The following is a 12,344-nucleotide window of genomic DNA, read 5'->3' as shown; positions in this document are numbered from 1 at the left end:
CTGGTGGGAGGGAAGAGTGTGCTCACAGCACACCACAGCTTCTCTAAAGAGGGACACAGGGCAGAATGACTGCCCCCCGCCCCGCCCGCCTCCGCCTGGCTCTGCCCCTTCCTGCCCTGCAATCCCAGTTCACGGTCTGGGGGTCTCAGCCTGCACCTTGCTGACTGCCGGTGACCTTTGTGCCGTCTGCTGTGGCCGCTAGATCACTGGGGTCAATCGTTTCCCCAGCCCCATAGCTCAGTTTCCTCACCTGTAAAATGGGGACAATCACGGTGCCCGCCGCAGGCCTGGGGAGAGGGGTAATAGGGACAATCACGGTGCCCGCCACAGGCCCGGGGAGAGGGGTAATAGGGACAATCACGGTGCCCACTGCAGGCCCAGGGAGAGGGGGGTAAAGGCGTTTGTTTGCGTTGAGCCTCGGGGGTCGCAGGGAAAGCGCTGTTTATACATGTGCAGTCTTCCTCCAGCACCCGCCTCTGGATTTGGAAGGAGGGTCTTCCTCGGCAGCCCACCAAGTGAGGTCTGCCCTGCCCTGGATCTGAGACATCGAGGCCGGACCAGCACCCCCTCCCTCAGCTGGGGCCTCCCTTAAGCTCCTGGCAGACGCTGATCCATGCTGGGGTCCCGGGGCCCCACAGAGGGTGGCGCAGGGGACACACCCACAGGGGTTCCTATTCCTTGGTGTGTGGTCCTGGCGGGGGAGCTGCGGGTAGGGGCCTAGCAAGAGAACCCCGGGCCAGGGGGCAGCAGGGGTGAGGCTTTGCCGGCCCCTGAGCGTGGAGCGGCCTTTCCAGTCGGGGTGAGGCCGTTCACCAAGAGACGAGGCCGCCCAACTGGGAAAATTGGGCTCAGCCATTGAATAGCAGTCCCACCTTATCCCACCACCTAGAGGGCCAGACCTAGTGAGAGCCCGGATCTGGTCTCCAGCACCTCAGGGGCACCCACGCACCCAAGCCCAGGTGTGTGCACCCTGCACTCAGGGCCCACTTGTGCCCAGCCCACCTCCCCCACTGCCTGGCTCCCTGGGGCTGGATCTCCCCACTTTGAGCTGTGAGGTCCAGACCCCGATGCCGCCCGGAGGGTGCAGTGAAGCCCGTGTGGGCATCAGGGCCTGGGAGCCTCCCCCACCCGACGCCTCCCCTCCAGGTGTGCAGAGAGTCTATTCCGCCTCATCAACGGCTGGGTGGATCCCCAGAAACCCTGGCACCGGGAGGCTGATGGAGGGGAGGGCGAGGTGAATATGTCAGTTTATCCCAATGCAAGTAGTGGCCTGTTGGGATGGGGGAGAGACCCGGGGAAATATTTGGGATGACTGGAGCCGCTGGCCCTTTAAGGCTCCTGTAACAGGACACCTCCTAGACGGGACAGGACGACTGACTGTGTGTGTTTCCCCCTCCCTCCTCCCCTTTCCCGCGCCAGGCCCAGTTCAATCTGCTGAGCAGCACCATGGACCAGATGAGCAGCCGCGCGGCCTCGGCCAGTCCCTACACCCCAGAGCACGCCGCCAGCGTGCCCACCCACTCGCCCTACGCACAGCCCAGCTCCACCTTCGACACCATGTCGCCGGCGCCTGTCATCCCCTCCAACACCGACTACCCCGGCCCCCACCACTTCGAGGTCACTTTCCAGCAGTCCAGCACGGCCAAGTCAGCCACCTGGACGGTGAGTTCCCCTAGTCCCTGAGGGCTGCGGGCTGCGGGCTGCGGGCTGGAGAGGAGGTGGCTGCGTTCCCCGCACCTCAAGAGGTCTGAGCTCGCCCCACTGTCTGCTCGGGGTTCCCACCTGGCCCGGGCCAGGAGGAGCATCGGGCAGGAGGCGGGCCTCAGGGCCGGGCAGTCTGGGTGTGCCCACCCCTCTAGACGTGAGTGGCCAGAGCCAGTCAGCCTCCAAAGGGCCGCAGAGGGGACGGACTTGGCCCTGCTGGTGAGATCTCTGCCAAGACTGGCCAGCGGCTTCCCCATGCTCAGGTGGGATCTTTGGTTTGAAATCCTGTCCTGGACAGAGGCGCGGGCTCTGCTGCCAAGAGTCGTCTGTCCGAGACAGGCCCACAGCCCTAGGGTCTGCAGAACCTGCCTCCTCCACGCAGCGAGACGCATCTGCGGGCGGGTGGATTTGGGCTTTGCTGGCACTGTCTCTGGAGTGTCATTTCCAGGAATTGGCATGCACCAAGGAGATGGGGTGGAACCACCGTGCCAAGGGCTCAGGTCCTCACCGCGGTGCCCCTGGGGACAGACTGGCCCACGGTGGGGATCTTGCTAACTCTGATAACATCACCTGTGCACAAGGCCAGTCTCCTCGAGCCAGGCACCATGCTCAGGGCTTTGAGTTGAGCTAACTCTTGCACCCACCAACAACGCACAGGGCTGACTCCATCACTGCTCCCCTTTTACAGCCAAGGAGGCTGAGGCTCGGGGAGGGAAGTGGTTCACCCAGAGTTCTGCTCATAGTAAGTGGGGGCAGCCACCTCTGCATCTGTATTCCTAACCACTCAGCTGCCCTGCCCAGACAGCTTCAGGGGACGGGGTCTGTCAGGAGGGGCAAGGTGAAGGCTGCGTGACCCCAGCCAGGAGTGGAGGGCACGCAGGGGCTGGGCGGGAAAAGCAGCCCCAAGACCCCTCCGGGTCTCCCCTCCTGCACCGAGGAGGGGGCAAGTGAGCCCTGCCTGGGCACCCAGGCCGTGGCTGCAGGAGTGGCTCTATGGGACACATGTTGGTCCGGCCCACTGGGCAGCGTCCCCTCCCCCACGAGGCCCCGCCTCCCCGGGCACAGCTCAGTGCTGGCCCCCTGAAGTCCATGCAGGGCGGCTGCATTCCCACCCCCTGTCGGGAGTGCTGAGCAAGGGGCCCCTCAGGTTTTTCCGCTTTAAGAATCGGGTCCCACTGCCCTGCTGGCCATAGCTGCGGTTTTCCCACGCTCCTGGAGGGCCGAGGGGCAGGGCGGAGCCTAAGGTGGCCTGTCAGGCTCTGCAGGTAGCCGGACAGTCCTGCCGGGCTGGTCTGGGGTCTGGGTTCCAGGCCCCGCCCGCCCCCACCTGCGGTTGTTTCTGATTCTCACTCCAGCCACGGGCTCCCCCAACTGCTGGCTCTGGGCTAAGAGAAGGCTCAGCCCGGACTCCCTGGGCTTGATGGGAAGGGGCTCTGTGGGCTGTTGGGCTGAGGGGCAGAGGACCTGGCACCTCCTCCAGGGCCTCCCGCCTCCATCTGGCAGGCAATGCCGACCCCAGTGCTAACACCCCGTTTTCTCCATTTGGAAATTACTCCTCCACGCACCTTACTGCACGATGGAGATAAGGATGGGAAGACCGTGCCAGGGCTGTGGCCAGCACGGTGCTTAGCTCGCAGCAGGAGGCCCATGCGTTGTCTTAATTGTGGTGGTGGTGTGCTGGCCTGGGCCTCCCAAATGAGTGGTTCCGCGGCAGCTGCACCTGCCTGTGGGGCAAGGGGGACCAGGCCTATCCTTCCACCCCACTTGGAGGTCTGAAGCCAGGTCAGAAAGCCCCAAGGCATCCTCACCTGCACACCTCCAGCAGCAGGAGCCTCACCACTGCTTCTCTCCCACACTCAGGCTTGTTGCCTAAGTCCACTCTCTCCCCTCTAAGGACACTGACCTCCTGCCCTGGGGTTTATGATGCTGGTGGTTTCTGGAGAGTGTCTCCCTGGAGTCCTGGCAGGCAGCTTGTGGGAGCTCTGCCTCCCTTCCTCCCATGGTCTGAGGATGCTGATGGGGTCTTCACCATGCTTGGAATGCACTGCATGTGGTCTGAGCTGATCCTCATGGAAGGACAGGAGCAACCCCCTCTCTGGCTGGCTTCCCCCAACTGGGGTGTCTGCCACCCCCACCCCCTGCCAGGTGTGTGGCATCAGGTTCAAGGGACTTCATGGTTTTGTCTCAACTGCCTTGTCCTGCAGGACGGGGTGGCCTTGCCCTGTGGGATGGGCTGGTCAGCTGCACCAGCGGGAGGGGAAAGCTGTGCCTGGTGCCCAGCAGAGGAGCAGTGACACCTCCTCGCTCCCTCCCTGCTGGGCTCTGTGGATGCTGGGGCGGGGGGGGGTGGGGGGGCGCGAACTGGGGAGGAAAATGCTGTCGCCTGCACCCAGGGCTCCTCCTCCGAAGCCCTGTGGATCCAGGGGGTGGAGGTGGGACAAACATTGATAATGAGATTTTTGGCACCTCAGCTCTCTGGGGCCAGAACCCCCTCCACCAGGGCTTCTTTCCTTGCCCAGGGAGGGGCAGGCAAGTGGTCGGCTCACAGTGCGGAACGGGGCCGCCGGGCAGCCCGCTTGCTCCCAGCTCTGGGGTCCCACCATGCGGGTGCTGCCCAGCCCTGCTGCCTGTGCTTGCGTCCGGCCTCTGCGCCGTGACTCCTGGGGCTCCCGGCATGCCAGCCGGCTGGTAACTGATAGATAATTCATATTTTTCTCAAGTACAAGTCCACATTGGCTGCCGCCCTCCTTTCTCCCCGATCAGGAAAAACACCCTCACCAGCCCCCAAGTGACCACAGCTGCTAATGGGGTCTTTGACCTCTGCTTTGCTGAGGCCCACGGTGGGTCTCCCCAGCCCCGGGGGGGGGGGTCCATCTGTCCTGAGCAGCTTCCCTCAGACCTCAGATCTCCTTGGGCACTGAGGGGTCTGGAGGCTGCGGTTCACAGGTCTGTGCATATGTGTGCATACACACGCATGTGCACACACACAGACACAGCACCCTCCCACATGCATGCACACACGTGGATACACAAGTACCTTATGCACACGCAGACACATGTAAACACACAGGCATGCGTGTACATGCACAGGCCTCCCCCCATCACTGCCCAGGGTTCTAGTAGCTCCCACCCCATGGAAACCCAGGAGGAGGAGGAGGCGAGTCGTGGGTAACCAAGCAGCCAGAGGAAGGATTTGTGTTTAGCCACGAGAGTGTAACCAGTGACCAGTGACAGGGCAAGGCCAGCATTTGGTGAGAGGGACCCTGCATGGTGAGAGGGGTGGAGCTGGTGTCTGCTGGGGTCCCAATCCCAGAGCTGCCCGTGAGCACCTTCTGCTTCGCCCCTCTGCCCTGGCATCCTCACCTGCAAAGAGAGGTATGGCCTGCCAGCCATGGTGGGGACAAAGGAGCTGGCTCTTGGGACTTCTTAGGTCAGGGCAGGGTACCTGGGGAGCGCTCCACACACGTGAGCCCTGAGTGCAGTGCTGATGGTGACACCAGTGCCCTTCTCCCAGTTCAACACCCTCTGTGGGACAGTGTGGGCTCAGAGCGTGGGCAGAGCTCTCTGCAGGGCATGCATGACCTGGCCTCTGAGCCCTGCTGGCCACTCCTGTCCTGGGAGCCCTGCGGGTTGGCAGTGGTGTGGACAGCTGGTTCCAGGAGGCCCTCGGGGCAGAGAATGAACAGGAGTTCCTCTAGCTGTCAGAACAGCCCAACGCGATGGGCATCGGGTGCTGTGACACCCCGGCTCAGCCGTTCTGCCCCCAGCTCAGCCTCATCAGGGAAGGTGGCTGTCCTTGGTGTTTGGGAAGTTTGGGGACGGGGCTCTGAGGTCAGGCAAGAAGGCAGTGTGGGGTTGGAAGCCCTGGCCCAGCACAGCATCTGTGGGCACCTCAGGGCATGCTGAGTGACACCACCCACAGCCCACGAGGCAGGCTGCCATGGCAGGATGGTGAGGACACACACACAGGTGCGATGGCCAGCTGCCCCAGCATTCCTCCAGACAGAAAGATGGCCCGGACACAGCCCCCTGAGTGCCCTCCAGCTGCTCTCAGACTCAGCGTGTGTGTGTGCGCGAGCGTGTGTGTGTGTGTGTGTGCGTGCGCGAGCGTGTGCACCCATGTTTGTCTTAGGGGAGAGCTGGCTCCACGGGTAGGAAAGCCCCCCCGTCCAGGAGGGACATATGGAAGGACGGCCAGGGAAGCACAAAGGCTCTGCATGGGATTCCTGGGGAGAATGAGGCTGAGTCAACACTAATGGGTCTGGAGCAACCTTCCCAGCGCCTCGGAGGCTTGCAAGCAGGAGAATAATAGCGGAGGTGTCCCAACACGATCGTGGTATCAATTGCGTTATCCTAAAAGTTTATGGAATGCATGAGTGGAATTAATACCTTTTACTGGCACCAGAAGCAATTATATGTGCGTAAAGCTGAGGGAAGAGTTCTAACAATGTTTATTGTGGAGATGAAACGTGGATTATTAGGGGAAACAAGAGTACTTAGGGCGAAATTGCAGCAATTGCTGATATCATGCGGTGCGGATCTGCGGCAGGGACGGAGCTTCCAGCAGGCCTGCTCTGGCTGTGGTCAGCGCCTCGGGGCTCGTGGCCCAAGCCGGGGTTGGCTCTTCTCTCTTCACTTTCTGGAGCAGCCAGAGGAACTCACTCTTGGGCCCTGGAGGTCACAGAACTTAGCCTTGGAGGCCCCAAGTGAGGCTGGGGAGGCCCCAGCTCTGAGACCCCGGGTCCTGCTATCCCACCCCACACTGCCTGGTTCTTGGAGGAGACAGGAGGGAGAACCCCTTGGGGGACAGGATTCCCTTCCATAGGCATGAGACTGTTGGGGGAGAGGCATGATCCAATTTACGTTTTAGGAAGAATCATCTATTTTCTAGGACTTCTTTCCAATTTGGGGACAGCCCTGTGGACCCAGCAAGTCTGATTAGTAGCGTTGGCAGCAGCATTGCCCCTATGTGCAGGGCCTCCCACACTCCCCATTTTACAGATGAGGAAACTGAGGCTCCCAGAGTGCACACCAGGGTCACCTGTCAGCAGAGGGCAGAGCCGGGCCTGGCCCCAGCAGCCAGACCCCTAACCTTGCCCTTGCAGCCCGTGTGGTGCCCCACCCCGGCCCCTACAGGTCCCTGGACAGGTCCCCACGAGCAGCCCCTGCCCCCTGCCCCACCCTCTGCTTCCAGCTCTGTGGGGCAGGTCCCTGTGACCCTCGGGGCCCCCAGGGGAACCAATGATAAGGAGGTGCTGACGCCTCAGAGGGACCTGCCTGTCCCTAGGGGAGAAAGCCTTGGACCGAGTGGGGTGTGGGGGGAGCCCAGGCTGTACCTTGGCCCCCATGAGCCTTCCACTGCTGTTTGCCAGTGAATCAAACTGGGACTGGGGGTGGAGAGCTGTCCCTGTCTGCTTTCACTGCTTGGTTTTGTTGACAAAGGAAAATCCCTCAAGAACGCTTTATCACTGGAGTGCTCCGAGGCTGGCGAGCCTCACGGGCGAGAAGCCAGGCAGCTGGGCTTGGGGACCGGCCTCTCCTGGTGCCTCCCTGCCCCCTCTGCCTTCACCCCCCCAGGCCTGGCCTCACTGCCACTAACTCCCGTTGACAGGGGGAAAGAGAGGCCCGCAGGGGAGGGCCATCCCCGGCTTCTCCTGGACCCAGTGCTGACGCCAAGATGCGGTCGTAGGTGACCCGGACCTTGGGCCACGTGGGACTCGGGGCAAGGTGGGGGGCTCAGCTGGGCAGTGAGTTAGTTTTGCTTCCCGGTCTGGTGGGTTTCTGCCACCCCAGGCCAGTGGTCACTTCTGGGATTTTCTGAGATTCCAAAAGCTGAAGCCACGGACCCTGGAGACCCGGACCCTGGAGGCCCAGCCCCTGTCTCTGGGTAGAGAAGGCCCTGAGCGATCTCCAGACCTTCTGTCCCTTTTCCGAGAAGCCTCAGGAAGAGGGGGGACAGACAATTCCAGGGTGTCCCGGCTGGAAAGAAAAGCATCTTCTCTGCACTCCAGGCGGACAGTGTGAGGCTCAGAGATTACGTGGCGGCTGAGGCTGGTGTCCACAGCCAGGGGTTACGATGGGGCTGCAGAGGCCGTGAGCGGAACAGGGCATTTTAGGGCAGAAAGACCCTTTTGGAGAAGGTAACAGCACTCCAGGCTTCAGTGAGGCAGAAAGAGCCCATGGGGAAACCGCACAGGGGGATTACCTAAAGCCCAGAGCCACCCCAAGGGTTGCAAACCCACCCCTCCCCCAGCCATGCCACTGGAGCGAGGCACCCAGCTCCTTGCACCTGGCGTTGGGGAGACACCACTCTCTGCAGGGGTCAGAGATTCGGAGGCCAAAATTCTCCTTCCCCCAGGCATTTCACTGAAGATTTACAAAGTTTAGCAAAAACCTAGATTCTAGCCAACTGTTACCTTAAAAGCTGAAGAGGGACCACCCCACCATGTCCACAGCTTACTCCCCTCCCTCCGCTGTCCCCGGCCACCTCCAGCTGCTGCCAGTTCCAGCCCCCAAGGCTGTCCCAGGAAGCTGTGGCCAGAGACTCCGGGACTGTCCTGTGAGCAGAGGGCACCCACTGACCCTGGGGCACCCTTCCAATCCCCACAGCTGACAAAGCCGGGCCTCAAAAGGCTGGGTTAATCCTGCCTTCTCCTCAAAGCCACCAGTCAGGGTGGGGGTGAGGATGGTGGGGGCAAGGAAGGTGGGGGCTTCCTCCCCAGGAGTCAAGGGGCCCTCTCTGCAGTGAGCAGAGCAGGCCTGTTGCCAGCCTGCTGAGCCCCTTGTGGGACAGCTCCAGGGCCTGGCCCACAGCCCCGCTAGCTAGGTCCTTGCCAGAGGCCGGAGGAGAGGCCAGGCTACTGGCACGGGCCCTCCAGCTGGCGCTGTCAAAAAGCAAGTTACGGGCAGAGGACCCTGCGCTTGGTCCCGGCCCAGGGCAGAGGCTGAGTGTGGTGCTTTGAACACTCCGTGTCTTCAGAGCGGAGGGGCAGCTGCTGGTGGGCATTCCGGGGCCCTCTGCAAGCCCCAGCTTTTGTCTCTGTGGACCCAGGGCACTGCCCTGCCACCCCCTCTGTCCCCAAGGCCCCAGATGGGGTACCTGGGTCCTGGAATAAGAGCAGATGGAGTTCCTCGCCCTGCCTGGGCAGCTCATTCCTTCCCGGGCTTGGGCAGAGTGACAGTGAGAGTAGCAGCCACCAGGCACCCGCACGCGGTCTCAGTGAATTAGGACAGCGGCGACCGGGTGGGGACTGGGCCCTGAGCTCCTCACACAGCATCTCGGCAGCAAAGCAGAGGCTGGAGCTGTCCAGGCTGGGCCACCCAATCCCAGCCAGACACAAGGCAGTCTGTGTGAGTCTCAGTCTCTATTGTCCATGGAGACCCATCCCCAGCAGGACCAGGGCAGGTGAGGCCCCTGGCTGTTGTTCCCCTTACCCCTGAGGGGCGTAAGCCCGGCCACGGGGTAAGAAGCCCATGTCCCACCTGACACCTCTGTAGTACCGTCTTCCTGGAACCCAGGGGTGACGCCTCTGCAGTGCCCAGTCTTCCTGGAACCCAGGGGTGCTTGAGGCGGGTCTGACACCTCTGCAGTGCCCAGTCTTCCTGGAACCCAGGGTGACGCCTCTGCAGTGCCCAGTCTTCCTGGAACCCAGGGGTGACGCCTCTGCAGTGCCGTCTTCCTGGAACCCAGGGGTGCTTAGGGCGGGTCTCTGCCTAGACCCCGACTCCAGGCCCCAGGACCCAAGTCAAGCCCAGCAGTGACAAAGGGCTGGGAGATGGAGCTTGGGGGTCAGACAGCTCTGGTCTGGGTGCTGGTCCACCCCAGCTTAGCAGGCAGGTTTGGGTCACTAAACGGAGTGACAGTGCCTGACCTCCCAGGGCCAAGGTCAGGTGAGGGCCCCGCGCAGGGCAGGCACCAGTGGGCAGTGGATGTGGCCATGAGGGTGGACCCAGGTGCCCCATTCCCTGGCAGGTGGACAGCACTCACTGTCTCCCCAGGTCTCCACACCAACAGAGGCAGACACCTTGGGCAAACGCTGCCTCGCAGCCTCCCCCAACACTAGGCCCCTCTTACCCCCTCTGCCTGTGGCCCTCGTCTCCTACTGGACCCCTGGGCCTTCACTATGCACTGGAGACAAAGCCACCGAGTCTATCCTGGGCTCAGCACATACCTGCTTCCCTCCCCTACCCCGATCATAGCCCAGGATGGAGATCCCTGGAGGCAGCCGTGCATGGGACGAGGACCGAGCAGGCCCCAGCTCCTGTGGTCTGGGTGCACTCAGTGTCTCCTAGGGAGCTGCACTTCCAGGCCGTGAGAGTCCCCCGTGTGGCTCCTGCTCACCTGTTTAGGACATGGCTCAAGGTCGTGGTGGGGCAGGCTGCCCAGCTCCTCAGGGTTCCCACTTGCCCCTGGCCTGCCCTCCCCAGTGAGCAGTTTCTCGTCCACAGCCTCTGGGGCTCTAGCAGGCCTCCGTCAGGGCTGAGGATCGCTTGGCATCTGCAGAGGATGTTTCTGCCTCTGGTTCATCCTCCATAGAGCTCCTGGCCTGGGAGCCCTGGCTGGCCAGCATGGGGGTGCCAGCAGACACATCTGTCCCCTGCAGCCCCCCAGCCAGGAGCTCTTTCACAGCAGCCTCTTTTCTTGGACAGCGCTGGGCCTGGCACTGGCTGTGGCCTCACAGGCATTCTGAAGCTTGCTTGGGCCTCTCATCTGCCTGGCCCGTGGGCTGTGGATGTCCTGGTGAGTGAGCCATCACTGCTTTGACCATGGGAGCCCCAGCTTAACACCAAGGTGTTCTGAAACAGGGGCGATTGCCACATGTGTCCTTTCCCCCTCCCCAGGCTAGTGGCTTCTCTGGGGCAGGGAGGGACCAGCCCTGTGACATCCTGCCAGGCCTCCCCGACATCTGTCAGAGCCTAGCCTGTGCTCCCAGCAGCTCTCTGAGGGCGACAGTGACTGTGCACCAGTGAAGGCCACAGCCTCCCACGAAGGGGGCTGTCACCAAGGGGGCCCTGTGGCTGCCAACTGAGGATACCCTTCCTCTCTCAGGAGAAAGGGACCCAGGAGGACCCTAATCCACAGGCTGTTGACCCTGGCTCATGCATGTGTTTTAGGGGGTCCATCTGTGAACCCACGAATTTAATGGCAAGGGTTCTGTGGCTCAGCCCCAGGAGCTTTTCTAGGGAGAGGAAGGGTCCAGGGCCTTGGCAGAGGGTGGGCTCAAAGAGACCCGTAACCCCAGAGAGGAGAGAGATGCACCCCTAAACACACAGACGCACACACAAGCAAGGAAAGTGGATAAAAGTGAGCAATAAAAAAAATCGTTTAAAAAATAAAAGCCCCCACTGCAGGCCCCATCTTCCAGAATCTGTTGCAACAGATTCACCCACGCTGGTTAACGGTATTTGCGGTTTGCAAGATGCTACACGTCCCAGGAAAATGACAGACAAGTTATTATCACCTCTCCGCTGTCCTCCTGCCCAAACCTGCCCGTGCCGGGCACCCAGCTGCCGGGGAGCGAGGAGCGGGCACAAGGAAATTAGCAGCCCCCGCCGCACCCGCCCCTCGCCCACCCCCGCACCAGCCCTGCCAGGCCCAGGGCTCCCAGCCAGGCCGGGCCCATGTTGTACTGGGGCGGGGGAGGAGGGGAAGGAGAGGAGGGTCGGAGAGGAGCCGGCAGCGTGGGGAGGGATGGGCACAGTGGCGTTTGGGCAAACCCTTTCCTGCAAGCAGGACGGTGCACGCACCCTGGGCAGGCAAGTCCAGGCGGCTCCGTGTCAACAGCCGAAGATAAATACGATTTTATCAGCTCGGAATCTGTTGAAACACATCCATCTAGCGGTTCTAGGGAAGGAGAAGGCAGGAGGGGGCGGCGGAGGGGAAGTGTCTCCACGTGACCTTTCCTATAGAATACGCTCCACCGGACTCCTCCTCCTCCTGCCCGTTTTCCACAGGGCCAAGCCCAGGCCTGAAGCCTAGAGGCCTGCTGGGGAGACAGGAGGAAGGAGCTGGGGGAGCGCTGGAGCCGTCCTGGGCTCAGCCACCCTCTAGAAGGACCTGGATCTCTCAGGGCTCCCTTCCCTCCTGTGGCCACCTGTGTCACCCACCCCCAGATGCTGCCAGGGCAGGGGACGTCACAGACATCCTCCCTGAGGCCACCCAGCTCCGGCCCGGCTGGGCACCTGGGGTCCAGTTAGTGCCAGGGTGAGGTCTGCCAGGCATGTATGCCCCAAAGGCCATGTGAGCACTGCACTGGGGACACCTGTGGGGAGGAGAACCAGGCCCAGGACCTTGGTGGCCTTACTGGCCAGAGGGGAGGAGAAGTGCTCACATTGCCTGAGGACAGGGGCCTCCTTGCTCTCCACCCTGAGGCCTGGGCCTCCCTCCGCCACTGGCCCAGGTCGAAGACCTGCCGATTCTAGGCCGCTCCACACTCCAGTCCCAGCCCCCACTTCCCGGGGTGGGTGGTCCGGCCGCCGCCTGCACCGGGTACCAGGGACAGCTCCCGGCGCGCCCAAGCTCCTCCCCGGGGCGGGGCGGGGCGGGGCATCCACAGTGCTCCCCGCGCCTGGGCCCCCAGGACCTCTTGCAGACGGGAATCCCTCAGACAGTGCAGAGACGGGAGCACGCACTGGGCCCT

The 12,344-nt window shown here is 62.4% G+C and overlaps 1 protein-coding gene across 5 annotated transcripts in view; it reads left to right on the top strand.

The window, feature by feature from the left end:
- TP73 (tumor protein p73) overlaps positions 1 to 12,344 on the top strand; it is a 79,690-nt gene that overhangs the window by 52,164 nt on the left and 15,182 nt on the right. For all 5 annotated transcript variants that reach the window (XM_055098991.2, XM_034953766.3, XM_055098986.2 and 2 more), the window contains one exon: positions 1,420 to 1,662. In XM_055098991.2, coding sequence (XP_054954966.1) covers positions 1,420 to 1,662 — 243 coding nt within the window. The remainder of the gene's footprint in view (positions 1 to 1,419; positions 1,663 to 12,344) is intronic.

This window comes from Pan paniscus, chromosome 1 (genome assembly GCF_029289425.2).
Source record: "Pan paniscus chromosome 1, NHGRI_mPanPan1-v2.0_pri, whole genome shotgun sequence".
In the NCBI taxonomy this organism is placed as follows: Eukaryota; Metazoa; Chordata; class Mammalia; order Primates; family Hominidae; genus Pan; species Pan paniscus.
This window is presented reverse-complemented; position numbering and strand designations above follow the sequence as displayed.